The 15,547-nt window shown below is 37.7% G+C and overlaps 1 protein-coding gene across 1 annotated transcript; it reads left to right on the forward strand.

Moving 5' to 3' along the window:
- The first annotated feature begins 1,478 nt into the window (after window positions 1-1,478).
- RBM45 (RNA binding motif protein 45) lies at window positions 1,479-14,829 on the forward strand. The gene is made up of 10 exons (XM_058840100.1): window positions 1,479-1,859; window positions 3,203-3,325; window positions 3,450-3,576; window positions 5,255-5,365; window positions 5,700-5,879; window positions 6,725-6,854; window positions 8,092-8,188; window positions 8,540-8,706; window positions 10,092-10,288; window positions 13,903-14,829. The coding sequence occupies exons 1-9, from the start codon at window positions 1,581-1,583 to the stop codon at window positions 10,282-10,284; spliced, it is 1,407 nt and encodes a 468-aa protein (XP_058696083.1). The 5' UTR covers window positions 1,479-1,580; the 3' UTR covers window positions 10,285-10,288; window positions 13,903-14,829.
- The last annotated feature ends 718 nt before the right edge of the window (window positions 14,830-15,547 follow it).

Consider the following 15,547-nt stretch of genomic DNA (forward strand, 5'->3'; position numbering starts at 1 on the left):
ATCATGAAGATTTGCAGTTCTTTGCATCATTTCATATACAACTACTTACTACTTCTAAACTATGTGAATATCTTTGTAATTCCAATATCCAGATGATCCAAATTTAATTTCATAATTTTTTAAAATAAGCATGAGATTAACATTGAATTCCTCAAGGCTGTACTCCATTTAAAGGCATTAGAAAAAGGGCTGTCAACAGCCAGTTCCTGTCTCTTGACAGAAGTTGAAAAACCATTATTTTTTCCTTCCAAACCTGCTAAAACCTGTCTCTTCCAACAGAAGCCTGCTCTTGTACTGAAGACTACTGCAATACCTGTAATGACATGTTCACATTTCTCTTCTGTCCTCCAGAGCTGACTCTTCCAATTGTCTAAAGTGAATTTAGATATCAATTTGTTTGCCTTCTTTTGAAAACTTGTACTAACATCTGTATGATTTGTTCACTACAGTTTCACTTTAAAAAACAGTTACTATATGCTGATGATATCTTGAAGGAAATTCCAGTATAAAGTGAATGTCACAAAACGATTCCTAGAAATCACAGGGAAAAAAAAGCCACGCAATTCTAAAGCACTTTAGTAACCAGAAAAAAAATCCAAATCATGGGACACAGGACTGTATTTGTAATTAATGGCTTAATTCAATTAATATAATTTATATTCAAGTAATATGAAGAAAACCAATGAAACTCACACAGAATAATTTCTCTTTTAGATGTTCCGCTGTTCATACTTTCTCTGTGAAAAGCACAAGGAAAACCAAAAGTCATAGCTTACTAGTAGGGGATGGTATTTAGTCAAGGAAAACAACTGCAGAACACCACGATGCCAGCAGAGGGTAGTGACCAGCAAACAAAATCCGAAAAACTCTCCAGAATTAGAAATTAAAATCTGCCTATTGGAACTACAGTGTTCTGAGAAAGCTATAAACCTTCTGACCTGAGTATTGGAAAATGTAGCAATATTTTTATACAGGGAGTGAGGGTTTTGTTTCTGTAGAACTGTAGTTCAAATTCATCTGCAGTACTGCAAAGTCTACAGTTGTGATGGTAAATCCTTGTAAGGCTAGCACACCTCTAAAGATAAACTTTTTTTTTTAATGTATGTCCCCCAACCACTGCACCTTACTTATGTCACCTTTTAGTTTTGCCTATTTTTGTTTGGACCTGAGTAAGATAATCCTGCAGCTTGTCCTGTTGTACAGCCAAATAAACCCCAAAGATTTGGTCCTGTCTTGTGCTTTCCATCTTTTCCAACAGTGTGGCACTGAGATTATTCCTGAATAGAAATCATGTTACTTTTTTCCACACAACCCGTTTAGATCTATGGAAAATGTACCAAATGCTATCACGTCCTTTTGCTTGCCAACTGCATCTCCTTATGTGAAAGAGGGGGGATTTCTGCATATTTAAATTGTGAGAAAGCGAGCGAAGGCAGTCGGCGCTCCCTGCCGCAGGGCCGCGGGGCGGGGCAGCGGCGGCGGAAGGGGCGGACGAGCCGGATCGGCGGCGGAACAGGAGCCGCTGCCCTTCCTGCCCTGCCGGCTGCTGGGAGGCGGCTGCGGAGCTCGGCGGCCCCGCCATGGAGGAGAGCAGCGGCATCCGCCTCTCGGCCGAGTGCCTGGACGAGCCGCCCAACAGCCGCGTCTTCGTGGTGCTGGGCAAGGACACGGGCGAGGCGCTGATCCGGGAGCGCTTCTCGCCCTTCGGGGACATCCAGAACATCTGGCTGCTGCGGGACAGGCGCACCAACGAGTCCCGCGGCATCGCCTTCATCAAGTTCGCCCGCAGCTCGCAGGCCTGCCGGGCCATGGAGGAGATGCACGGCCGCAGCCTGCTCCCCGACAGCAAGCCCATCAAGGTGCGGCCGGAGGAGCGCCGAGGGGCTCGGAGGGCGGCCCGGGGGCTCGGAGGGCCGGGCCGGGCCGAGCGGGGGCAGCGGGAGCCGCGGGCCGGCCTTGCCCGGCCTTGCGTGGGCGCGCTGCCGGGGCAGGCCCGGCCCCTCCGGACCATCCACCCGCGGCTCTGGGGAGGAGCGGCGGGGCCCGTCTGCTCCCCGAGATCCCACGCGTGGCGGGAGCTGCAGCGGGCCTGCGGAAAATGCCGCACCCGGAAGCGAGGGGGTGTTTGCGACAAAGATTCCTTTGTGTGTTTTAGTTCTTGTATGTTTTAGGTGTAGCAAGCAAGATAGTTGTGAATATATAGAACTCGCTTTGCCAGTATGTTTTATATTGGTTTTGTAGCTTGTGAACCCTTTTTAAAACTTTTTTTAAAATTTTTATTTTAATCTGTGGAACTGTTCTGTCAGCTTTCAGCTTCCCGATTTGTTTTCCTATTCACCAAGTACTAAGAAAGGATGAGTGAGTTTGAAGAGTGAAAGAAGATGCCATGTGTTTCACTTGGCAGTACAATTGAGTCAGCGAAATTTTTCTGAAGAACTTACCATCAGAAGCCAAAAGATCTGAGTTGTAGTCCTCACACCCTTGCATGGCTGTTAGAAAAATAAGTTAAGAGCTCTGTGAAACCAGTTGCTACTTTTGCTTAAGAGGCTTGCTTTGAAAGTTGTGTCTTTCTTACTTGGTTGTTTTTGCTTTGTTTCGGTTTTTTTGTTTGTGATGTATTTGGGCTTTTTTTCTTGGTTGTCTTCAGGTATGCACTTCAGAGGTGAAATTTATTTCAGTAACTAAAAAAGACTTTAAGAGTAACAGATATGAGAAGTTATGATCCTTCATAGAGCACTAGATCCGTAAACTTTGGCCCAGTTGAGCAGTGAACTGCAGTAGCACGGTTTTTTTAATCTGCTAGGCTTTCTTGGTTGCTTATTTGTTTCTACTACTGCTGTACTAGGCCTGTTAGAGCAATGCATTCTTTGCCACCTCACCTGTCACTGGTGATGTTGACAGTGCTGCTGAATCAGCAGTGGTATTTCTCACCATTCCTCATTATCCCCAGTAAGTAACTTCTCTGGCCCCTGTCCAGTTTGGGAAACTGTTTGAGATTTATCATTGTAGGTCTTACAGGACAGTACAGGTAGGATTTATATTTGTAGGACTTTTATCACAGATACTCTTTTTCTCTCCATGCTAAGGAGGGCAGCTTATGTGAACCATAAATACAAAGACAGTTAAACTATTTCACTTGCTTGTTGATAAGTGTCTTAGACCTTTTTGCCAGTAATTAGTGTCTATGTAATTATTTTGTTAGGTGTTTATTGCGCAGTCAAGAGCTTCTGGAAGCCACCGAGATGTTGAAGATGAGGAGCTTACACGAATCTTTGTTATGATACCAAAAACCTACACGGAGGAAGATCTGCGAGAGAAGTTTAAGGTTCTGATTTGCTGTTCATTGTTATTTTAAAGTGCCTTTTTCTAAATTAATTAGAAGGGATTAGCACAGGGAAATTTCATGGTTTTAAAAAATATGAAATTAATAAGTTTTTTAATTGTTCTAGATGTATGGAGACATTGAATATTGCAGCATTATTAAAAACAAGACTACTGGAGAAAGTAAAGGTTTGGGCTATGTCAGGTACCTGAAGCCGTCGCAAGCTGCCCGAGCAATTGAAGAGTGTGATCGAAGTAAGACTCTGAGTGAATTCTTTAAGTTTGGTGTGTTTTTTTTTGCAGTAAGTGTGTATCATCATAGTATACCTTTAATTTTCAGTTTTGTTTTCAGGTAAATTATTCATGATGCAGAAACCTGTTGAGACAAGGTTCTGTTGAAAATAAATAGTAGCATTGCTAACATTCAGTGAGAGCAATCACCTGATTACGTTTTTTTAGTACCAAACTGCAAGTAGGATCAGTGAGAAGAGTTTGTAAATGGACACAGAATTTTCTTTTATGCATTTTTGGTCTGTAGTGTAGGCTTCATACACAGGAAGATATTTTAATTTGTCCTTGCAAATAGGCAGTTTTAATTTGTATTTGACATAAAATTAATTTTTAGATAAAACATATTTCATGATACATAGAGATTCTGTTGAAATTACATTTATTTAAGAGCAAATTCATGCTAACTGAAATTGGGGGAAGGGTGCTTGATCTTGTTTAGTGTCATGGTTTATCTGTTACAGAGTGAAAGACTTTGTATGCTTTATTTATTACCAGCAACTTTGTGAGGCCCTGGCACAGGTTGCCCACAGAAGTTGTGGATGTCCCATCCCTGGAAGTGTTCCAGGCCAGCTGGATAGAGAAACTCTGAAAAACCTAGTGTAGTGGAAGGTGTAGTGGAAGTTGGAACTTGGTGATCTGTACGTTTCCTTCTAACCCAAACCATTCTGTGATTCTATAACTTGTCTCTTATGCTCTAGTACAAAAAGTTAATGAATTTGATTGAGGCTGGTGGAAAGTCAGAGGCTGGAAGCACAAGACTTTGGAGGAAAGACAGAAGGAATTGGGTTTGCTCATCCAGGAGAAGAAAGGTTTCCCCAAAAGCCTAACAGCAGTCTTCCGGTCCAACCTCCTGTTCAGTATTGCTTAATCACAAATATGAAACAGCTTGGGGTGTGGTTGGTTGTAGTTCTAGTTATTTTTATGGGTTTTTTTGGTTCTTTTTTCTTCAGTAATGTGGTGGTTCTGCGTTATTTCTATCATAAATGGTTCTACAGGAATTGTATTTGTGCATAGGAACATGAGCCTGAGATTACTTAGCAGTCAACTTTTATTTCCTTTTTGCTGTGAGATTAAAATGAAATTAGTTGGATAGCTTGAGTGTAATACTGCTTTCTTTCATGAAAGCAAAATCTAGATCCTTGTAAAACATCCATAAATTACTGTTTTAGCACAGCAGTTCAGGTGATGGCTTCTGGAGCATCTCAGAATCTTGCTAAGTATCACAGAGTGGTTGAAGTTGTAAGGAACCTCTGCAGATCATCTTGCTCAACCATTTGGCTCAAGCAGGGTCACCTGGGTACTGATGGCCCAGGAGCATGTCCAGGTGACTTTTGAATATCCTCATGCATGGAGACTCCATAGACTTTCTGGGCAACCTGTGCCAGTGCTCAGTCACTCTCATGGCAGTTAGCTTCTGTCGTGCTTAACTTGCGAGCAGGAGTAATTCCATTTGAAAGCTGTTAACGTTCACAAAATTATTTGGGCAGACTTCAAGAGTTATAATTTAGTTATTTCTCTAAAGCCAGCACTTACTGGGTTTTCTGAATAATATGTTTCTAAATACGGAACTTGGAGAATGTGGGCCTGGTCAGATAACTGAGATGTGCTGAGGTGTTGTTATGTGTGTGGTTGTTTCTTTCAGGCTACAGGGCCATTTTGGCTGAACCTAAAAATAAGTCATCTGAGTCTTTTGAACATGATTATTACAGTAATAGCATGAGGCCTGAACTAAGAGGAAATACGCTTCCGTTTTGTAAGTCACAGCTTTTTACATTAAAAATGATTTGTAGTCTCCAGATTGGTCACTAAGTAATAATGTGATTTGGAGAAAGGGAGGCTGATGGAGGCTTAGGTCAACACTTAAATAGTAGATTGGATATTGAAGTTAGAAACTAGCCCAGTGATTCATCTCTCTACTTCTATGGCTTGCTTTGCTCTGGTTTCAATTATTTTGGGACCTGCACTGGTGAAATCAACATTTAGTAGTATATAATTGACTTGGATTAATTTTAAAAGTCAAATGCAACATCTGCATGAAATGAAGGCATACAAGTATGATGACTCAAATTATTTTGTTGATTCTTGAGGTATGCAGCCAGAATTTTGTAGCTTTGAAAAAGCTGACACCCGAATTCAAGAACCAGTCTCCAAACGCCTGTCAGTGGTATCCCGGCTCCCCTTTATTCAAGAACAGCTGTTCGCCCTCTTTGATTTAGTTCCAGGTCTGGAATATTGTGATGTTCAGAGAGACCCTCATACCAATAGCGGTAAGTAAAAGTACAAAAGATTTTTGTTTTTTTTCACTGAAGGGAATCCCTTGTAATTGTACTTCAATTAATTTGCACTGCAAAATACAGTACACTTGCTGGAAACAAGCAGTGGTTGCTGCTAGCATTGCATACACACAAAAATTCACTTTTGTTTGAGCCCCTGTTTACACATAGCCCTTAATGGCTTATACCTACACTTTCAGATAATAAAAACTCAAGAAAGATGGAATCAAAGTCATGGTAAGTGGGTTTTGGTCAAATTAATAGTTTGAGGCAGAATAAATTAAGAAGTTGTTTCAGAAATTATTAGACATTAAAGTAAAATGTTCTCTAAACAGATCTTTTGAATTTTTCATTCTGAAATGTGTGTAGATGTTGATGCATGAGATTAAATAACTCCAAAATAGATCATGTTTTCTATTGAAAGATTATTTGGTTTCAGTCTTGTTTTACTGCTGCTGAGACAAATATGGAAGTGGTCTCTTCTCTAAGAAACTTGAAATGTCAATGATTATATTTTAACTTTACAGTTCTTGAAATTAGCTGTTGATGGGATAATTGCATTTTTTAAATAAAATTATTATCTTTTTGTTACTAGTTCTGGAGTAGTGAGGAAGACATGTTTTCACTTGCATGGTTTTACTGCCAGCTTTTCAAGCTAGTATAAATACAGTTCATCTGGCACTAGTAAATTTCACTGAAGCTTGATATCTGCTAAAAAGACTTAAGAATTTTGTGTCATCCATGACTGATGTGCAGTGTAAATATGTTATTTATATGAGCGTAGTTTGTTCTGAAGATTTACCTGTTTCCTGCTGACACTGTGTGCCCTGTGCTTGCAGGGTACGCTGTGATTCAGTACAGCACTGCTGCCTCAGCTATATATGCCAAATACAAACTGCATGGGTTTGAGTATCCTCCTGGAAATCGACTAACTGTCATTTTCCTAGAAGATGGGAATGATAGCTCAGAGTAAGTACAAAGTTGTAAGTTGTGTTCTGGAGAGCAAAATATAAATTAAACACATTTTTAACATACGACGTAATGTCAGTATAACTGTGAGCTTGTCGGTAGTGTTTTCTGAAACTGCTTTGGGGTTTTCTTTCTGAATGGTTTACAATAAGCCTTTTGAAACTTGGTAGTCTTTGATAAAGATTAAAATACATATTTTTAAGATACCATGGAAAAATCTTGGATTTGGGAAGAATCTGTCAACATATCTGTAACGTGTAACAAGGAATGTATTTTTGATGAGGTTTATGAATTAGAACCAGGTGTATGTACTTCATCTCTTGGTTGTGTTTGCAGTAGTGCAAGTAGTAGTTTAGTGAAGCACATATGTAGAGTAAAACTTGAGGGTGCTGAGGATCTGATATTGGCACAGGATGGAGTATTCTCAGGTGTTTGACCATCTCTGACTTCTTCCTGTGTTTTGAATGCCCAGTACAAGTTGGAGCAGCTTAAGTACTCTGCTGCAGTGAGTGTTTTGCCTTAGTTTCATCCTAAAGGAGTCTAGTTTATGTCAAACCTGTTCTGGGAAATGAAGACAGTAAGGAGGGACACTGGGGAGATTCACTACAAAAGTGCTTGGTTGATCTGAACTGAAACTAATGTTCATTGCAACCTTCATTCTTCACTGATTCCTACATGGCCTTACAACACAGGCAGTGTATCTAAGCAAAAAGAACATAAAAAAAAGATGCTTTATCTTACTCTGCAACAGAACAAAGAAATATCACTGGAAAATGAGAGCTGGTAGTAAACTCTCTATGGTAACATTTTGATTTCTGAACTGAATCTCCGTGCTCTTTACTGAAACAGGTGAATATTTTTGTCCTTTTTGCTTTTTAGGCATTTCTCACAAAATGTAGTGGGCTCTTGTAAAGCTAATTTAATCTTTTTTTCTTTCCCTAGAGTGTTAAAAAACCCAAAGGGTAGTTTTGTGTATCTATAAGTGGTAATGAATGAATGAATGCTCTCAGTGAGTTGCAGCTAGTGTGCAGGCTTTCAGATCTCTCTGTAGGCTGTCATGAAAGCCTGTCTTGATTTTCGTTATCTCCATGGCATTACAGATTTCTAGAAATACTCTGATGTGTATTAAGACATACTTTTACTTGCTAAATTTAAGATTAATGTAATCTTAATTAATCTAATAACCTAATCTGTAATCTAATTCTTTGAAGTAGTTTATTATGACTTCTGCTTGCAGCCTTATCAGGAAAATGGCAGCACAGCTGGTGACAGCCCAGGTGTCGTCAGTGTTGCGCAGTAACAGTGCGATGGTTCAGCAGTACAGGTCGCCTCCTGTAAGTTCAAATCATGGATGGTGTTGGTTCTGAATTGTTGTAAGAAACTTCACATATACCAATAAAGAACACTGCTCACTTGCTTCTGCAGACTGTTTTACGTGCTCCATTTTTAAGACATACCTCTGGTTGGTTGGTGCATTTTTCTTCCCTGAAAAGGCGTCTGACCTTACTTGGATTTATTGTCCAATTTAATGAAATAACTGAAGTAAATAAAGTAATGAAGATCAGAACTCACAGGACCTATTTATGTCCTGTGATGGAAGAAAAATGGTAAGAAAGGTAAAATTACTTCCTCTGCCCCCCCACCACCAGTTAACTTATACTTGCATTTTTTTCCCCTTGTTTCAGCAAGCATTTGGAGGAACTTCGGGGCCACAACTGCTGCAGCCCCAAACAGATGCCATACTTCCACCACCCAAAAAAAAAGTTCCACCTGACACTTCTGTGAAGGAAAGGCTTTTCATACTTTTTCATCCCCATCCTTTACCTGTAAATGTACTGGAGGATGTGTTCTGGTAAGACTCTGTTTACAAATAAGTGTTCCCTAACAAAAAAGAAACAAACTATGAAATGTTGAAAGTAAATAATGAAAATAAAAAAAGATGGCCTGAAAACTCTTGAGAAAATGCAGTGCACTAGTAAGTCAGAAGTGAACAGTATGTAACAGCTACTCTTTGAAAGAAGAATGTAATGAATGTAATGAAGGATTTACATTGAAGCATAGATGCAGTACCATCAGTATAGCAGCTTAATTATCAATTAACTTAATTTGAAGTAAAATGTCTAGTCTTCTAATGTAGATTTTTAACCAAAAAACGTAGTACTTCCAGTTATTATTTCCTAATTCATTTTGCATTTTCTTTTATATATTTTTGTAAGGCATTTAACTATTTTGATAAATTTCCACAGTAACCTAGGGGGAACAAGTGTAGGGTCTTGGTGTTTTTCTGATACTTAGATCTGATATTTATAGTAATGGTTTGCATCCTGCTAACACTATTTCGACTGTTCTTTCTATCTCCCTGTATGGAACAAAGAATTGAGACAATTTTTGCCATCTTTAAAGAAATCTATAATTGGCAATCATATAAAGTATTTTGTATTATTAATTTTTAGTATACTCTTGAAAAAAAGGAGACATTTACCTTTTCTAATAGCTTGAATTTGCAATAAGTCTTTGGAAGCCGAAATATTTTAAAAGCACCAGGAGAGGAAAACATTTTGTGTGAAACTTTGTGTGAAATTCAAAGTTGTACTTATTTGATACAGTGGATTTTCTTAATCAAATACTGGAGGAGGAAAAGACTATGGACACGAGTCTTGACACTTCAGTGTAGCTTCAATAAGAAGCAAGCAGACTATTTTTTAAAAATAATTAGGGATCTGTCTAGGAATCTCCTGAGTACTTGGAAATCTCTGTTTTTCCCGGGAGCTGTAGTGCTTGCTTTCTGAGTCATTTCAGTGAGACCTTTTCAAAGATAAATGAACTTGCTCAGTTGTGATTTAAGTGAGATGCAGATTTAGCTTCTAAATTATCTGCTGGCTTGGGTGGGTGTCTTACTTTTGGTTGGTTTGGGCTTTTTTCTTCTCTAGTTTTTGTGTGGTGTTTCGAATGCCATTTAGTGTTTGGGGACTGCAGTATCAATCAGCTTTGTGTTCTTTTAAATAAGAGAGAAATCACTGGTATTTGTGATATATATCATAATATTTCATAGAAAACATCTGTGAACTTCTGGTGTTCATTTGTGCTTCTACCTATAATTCAGAGAAGGGAATATGCAAATTGGGAGCATAGATATAAAAATACTGGTTTTGTGATTAACAAATCATATGTGCTTCAGATTGGAAGTGTTGCAGGAAAAATCTGTAAATTACCTTTTCTTTTCCCCCTCCCCACCAGTCGTTTTGGACAATTGATAAGTGTTTATCTTGTGGCTGGAAAAAATGTGGGCTATGCCAAATTTGCAGACAGAGCAAGTGCCAGCGAGGCCATAACTGCATTACATGGCAAGATTGTGAATGGTGTGAGGCTGAAGGTGAGGTTGGCAGACTCGCCCTCGGAGGAGCCCAACAAGCGCCAGAGAACTTACTGAGCAGGTGAGTACCCCGCCCAGCCTGAGCTCTTACCCTGAAAGTGTCCAGCTACCTGAAATGGGGACAGGCAAAGATTTTAAAGTTAGATACAAACATCCAGTGATAAACTCTAAATCTATTCTTAGCTAGCAAATTGAAATAGATTTTTTGATATATCTTTGTGTGTATACACATATCTATATATATATATATATGGGTGTGTGTATGTTGATATATACACACTTGCTCTTCACAGAAATTAAGTTTTATAATTCTTGAAAAAAAAAATTAACCAGTTGATAAAAATCAATCTGGATGTTCATAGAAATATCACTTTTGTACTTGGGAGAATCAGTTGACTTTGAAAAGAATATGCAGAAATAAAAAATGAAACAGACATAAGCTTGTGTGTGTCTTTTTTTCATTACAATCACGTGCCCTCAGTGGCATTGGTTAAAGATGAAAAGTTGAGCCCTTGAAGGGCAGAGGAGTGAAGGGGTAAATAAAAATGGATGTGAGAGGACAGGTAAGATTATTAGGGGAAACCAAAGGTTTGGGATATTTGGGATATTGGGATATTTCTGTGATCTCAGAAATCAGGTGTAGCTGAAATATGTGTTAGCAGAAAAAATATAGCAGAGCCTGTGGTGGAGGAATTGAGAGATGTGTGTGAGATAATTAGGCTAAGAACTTTATTATTTGATGCTAATGGCCTGTGAAAGCTGGCTAAACTAGAGATGTTTTGTATCTTACTGACTTCAGGGACCAAAATTCATTTTTTCTTTTAAAACATTGCTGTGCTTCAAATTATATTGAATTTCATCAAATTTTAAAATTATTTTTTTCAGCATTAGGACTATTGCCAAAGGAGAATATAGCTGGGGGAGAAAAGCCTAAGCCCTATATTCTACAAAATAACTCTCATATATTACTATAGCTTCCAGATATTTCCAGTACCATGCTATCTTCTTAGGGGGCATGAAGTTTTGATTTAACCAATTCAGAAATTATCACATGTCTGTCTTTGCATCAGTATTTTCCCTCTAAGCTTCACTCTTTGTACCTTTCTTTGTATAGATGTTCTTTGTGACCCCAGAGTTGCAAAGACCAAAAAAACCTTTTGCCCAAAATGTTCTTTTTCTCCTTTCCTTCTAAGGACCTCCATGTTTCTCTTTTGATAAGCAGCAGATACTAAATGTGGCCTTAGTTTTTATACACAAGTTTTGTTTTAATAAATTGGATTTCTAGACATTCATTTTCTGCATGGAATTATAGCTAAAATCAAATTGAAGTTTTTTTTTTTTTTTAATCAGCAACTCTGTTGAAGGCAATTTTAAGTAACTTGTACCCATGCTCTTACCTTTGTACACCATTTTGTTTGTTTTTAATGTGACTTGCTTTCAGCAATAAAAGCCCAGCCTCCATGTCTCTACAGAAATAACTATGATGTGAAGGGTAATACAATACCGGGTTCACCTTGTGTACTTTTTACTGGAGAAGTGTAAATACAACATACATCCAAAATAAGAAAAATTATTTATCCCCACTTTTTCTGTACACCAGGTTCCTGGTTCCAAGCTTCTTAGCACGTTGTCTTGGCACCTACCTCTTTTAAAGATAGACAGAATTACTTGTTCATTTGTCCTTGAGTTGGTTTCTCAAATTCAAATGTAGTGGTACCTAAAAGGAAAAATTGCCTTTCAAAAGGGCTTGCCTGTGTAAGTGGTTTTCTCACTGCCTGACTTTGCACTGGACTGACTGACAAGCTTTGCAGTAATTTGGAGGCTTATATTTTGCTTTCAATTAAAGTGTTAAATTGTGCATGTGAAAAGAAATGCCATTCTCTCTACCTCTAAAATAGTTGTGTTGTTTTTTTTTAAGATGTGAGAATACTAGCTCTTTTCATTTTGAAATTTAGCTGTAGGAAATAACCTTCCTAGCTAAAACTAATGGGAATTTTCACTTAAGGAAATCATTGCCTCTTAATAAAAAAATCCTTTCTGAAGTCCTGTTGTACTGCTTGCCTTTTGTCTCTAACAAGGTGACTGGATTTCTGAAATAGTCTTTTCTATGCAAGGTTTTCTGATGAAAATTCATTATAAGACCTGTGAATTCTAGAATCTATATGAAAATAAATGCCATTCAATGGAATAATTAAGTAAAATATTTATTTTTTTAACGCATTTGAAGTTCTGCCCCAGCACCTTGTTATGTAAATAGTCTTTTTTAAAATACAATTTTCAAAATTGTTTCTTAAAGAAGGCTGTATGGTAACAGTATGCTACTCATAATGCTTTTGCAATGCAAACTTCTGACTAACTTTTTGTTATCTTGCAACAAACTTTGTTTATCAGGCAAATTTGAATACACATCTCTTAATATTCTGAACTAATCCACCTAATGACTTCTACAGGCTCTGATTCTCTTACAAGTCAACAAAAATTCAATTGTTTATGTGAATAGTTAAAAGTAGCAGAGAAAAGATGGAAATACAGACCAGTAGGATTCTCTTCAGCACTTTAAGTTCTTATGTAAATTTTTTGGGGTTTGAAGTTATCCCCTTTTATGCTAAGTAAGTATTAATGGCTGAAATAATAATTTCAAACTATCTTGCTTTAAATCAATGTAGGCTTGAGAATATATCTACAAGGCAGTTTATATCTCTAGGCAGTTGCTAGAAGCAGACCTACCTTAAAAATCTTGCTGTTGACCAGCTTCTGCTCTTCACTCTAGGCTTTGTGTTACTTTGAGTATTCTGTGAAAAGCTCACTACAGTGTCTGATGGCAGTTATACACGTTGTGTCATTCAAAAATAGAAGAGGAAGGAAAGCATTTCCTATCTGTCACAAGAATTTATTGTGGCATTCCAATTAACCTCTTCCATGCTGCCTAGTAGTTCTATTAAGTTCTATTTTACCCTTGGAAACCCTCCCCCCTCCCCAAACTACTAAACAAGAGACCCCCAAGCAAACAAAACAAAAAACCCAAACCCACCCAAAATGTCTTTCATAAAGCTTTCAAATAGTCCTGAGAAAGCAGAATGTGTAACCAGTGTTGTGTTAGAAATGCCAGACACAGCTATGTGGAACTAAGTTCTGTGGCTTTTAATACTCATTGCTGATTGACTTCAACCCACAGCAGATGCATTAATTGCATTTTTCCCATGCTGGTAAAACTTGAGTGTTTTAAATAATTATTTAGTTACTGACTAAATTGAAAAACCCATTTATTCTGTCATAAAGTCCTTGGTTATTCTTGTCCAGAAATCCTGCATCGCCCATTTAATTTGCATTCATTTTTTGGACTTAAACCTTTATTAAAATCCTGATGTTAATATGTATATATTTTAATGATATATTACTCTGCATAAATGTTTTTAAAAATTAATTGTATCATAGTTGTGATATACGTTGAAAAAAATAGCTGTATTTTGTATCAAATGCAGAAAAAATGCCAGAAAGAGGCGCTTCTATAAAAGTTAGAGAAGCATGCCTAAAACTTAAATGTCATCGTTCTAAAGATATTGAAAGTCTTATTTATATGCTGATGTAATGATTACATTTTATAAAATGTACTTTAAAATAAAAATAGGTATGTTGCTTTTTGATACTATTTTTGTACTTGTGTTTTTTCTACAGAAACTAAGTAATGACATGATCCTCAGCTAGCTGACTGACTGACTGAAAACGTGACTAGACATGGTTCCTGTGGACAGTGACAGCTTTTTTCAGTGACAACTTTTTTTTTCTTAATTGTTACTTAGTTAATCCATGATCCTTTTTCTTTCTGAATATGCAGACGTGCAGTTTTGAAAATTATATAGGCATTGAAAACTGTAAACTGGTGGTTGTTCTTGTAATAGTACATAACCTTGTATTACAGAAATAGCTCTTGTTTTTACCTGAATCCTTCCTATAAGATGGAAATTACAATGATGGAGGAAATAAAGAAGCCAGCATTTTCTGACTTGACTGGTTAATTGATAATGATTCAGATTCTGTTAAAATAGAAGACATCTCTCATGATCCAGATTGCATTGAACACTGAAGTACAGCAGTAAATTCAAAGAAAATGAAATAACTTTAACAATGCTAGCAGACATGACAGTATTAATCTAGATTTAAGAAAATAGCTGTAGTCAAGAAAATAATTAAAGGTACATTATTAAATACTGTGTTGCTTTGGGCCAAAATTATTCATATGCTGTTTAGTGAAAGGAACATTTGACTCTGTTAGACAACCGAAACTTTATGCTTTCTTATTCTGAGGTCTGTTGGCTATAACTGTGGAGTCTAGGGCTGTGGGTTTATTTTTGTTAGTTTTGAGGGGTTGGGATATTTAGTTTGGTTTTTTTTTTTCCCAGAAGCTTTTAATAGATATGTTCAAGTAAGAGTTGGACAAGTCAAGTTTTCAGCAGGATGAAGATAGTTTTGGTGCTGATGAAGATTAAATAAAGATAGTTCGAATAAGTATGTGCACAGATAATTTTCAACTGCCATTACTTTTCCATGTATTCCTGTATGTGATTTGTTGAATTGGAAATATCCTGGTTATTAAAATATGATATACAGATAAAATTGAGGAATTCTAGTTGTATGCACTCTAGAGGAGAAGCATGTCCTTGGGTGCTTCCTGCTTCCCAGCATCTCCCATACAGTTCCTTCATCAGCTAGTTCAGAATTTTAACTTCAAAGTAACAAACCATGTATCTTTAAAAAAGTGTTTTTTTACAAGAATATTAGAGTTCAGATGGGAGCAAGTTACAGAGTAAAGGTTGCCTGAGAAACCTTGTCCTTCCCTCCATTCCAGTAGTACATGTTAAAAAGCAGTCCTTGATGACTCACTAGCATCTCTTTTTCCCCAGGTGCAGTTGTTTCATTCAGCACAAGGAACAGAATTGAATAAGGGCTGCATGGTTAACCAGGCTGTAAAATTTCTGCTTAATTTTGTGTAGCTGTTAGAAATTAGTGAAAAAACAGATTTATGGTTGAGCGTGGAGAATTGGATCCTGGCTCTGACTCTAGCCCAAAAGTTTGGTTGTAAGGAAGGTTGCCATTTCTCTTGTGTTCCCCTGAGAAAGTTCCAGTTTGGGTTGGTGTGTTGGGTTTTCTGTTTATTTGGTAGGTTTTGGTTGTTTTGTTTTTTTCCCATCCTATCAGTCCTGTTCTGTGAACATGGAGGGACATCATACTTGTACAGAGGGCCTGATACATGCTGCAGAACCTGTATGGTGTGGTGGATCTGCACAGTACCAGCTGAAATGCTGAGAATCCTTGTATAGGC

Source organism: Poecile atricapillus, chromosome 5 (genome assembly GCF_030490865.1).
Source record: "Poecile atricapillus isolate bPoeAtr1 chromosome 5, bPoeAtr1.hap1, whole genome shotgun sequence".
Lineage (NCBI taxonomy): Eukaryota > Metazoa > Chordata > Aves > Passeriformes > Paridae > Poecile > Poecile atricapillus.

What these genes read in the sequence shown, in the direction of transcription:
- RBM45 (XM_058840100.1), top strand. Translation starts at nt 1,581, where the DNA reads ATGGAGGAGAGCAGCGGCATCCGCCTCTCGGCCGAGTGCCTGGACGAG. An exon ending in AGGAAATACGCTTCCGTTTT is followed by an intron (nt 5,366 to 5,699) that starts GTAAGTCACAGC and finishes TTGATTCTTGAG; the next exon opens with GTATGCAGCCAGAATTTTGT. An exon ending in AGCAGTACAGGTCGCCTCCT is followed by an intron (nt 8,189 to 8,539) that starts GTAAGTTCAAAT and finishes CCCTTGTTTCAG; the next exon opens with CAAGCATTTGGAGGAACTTC.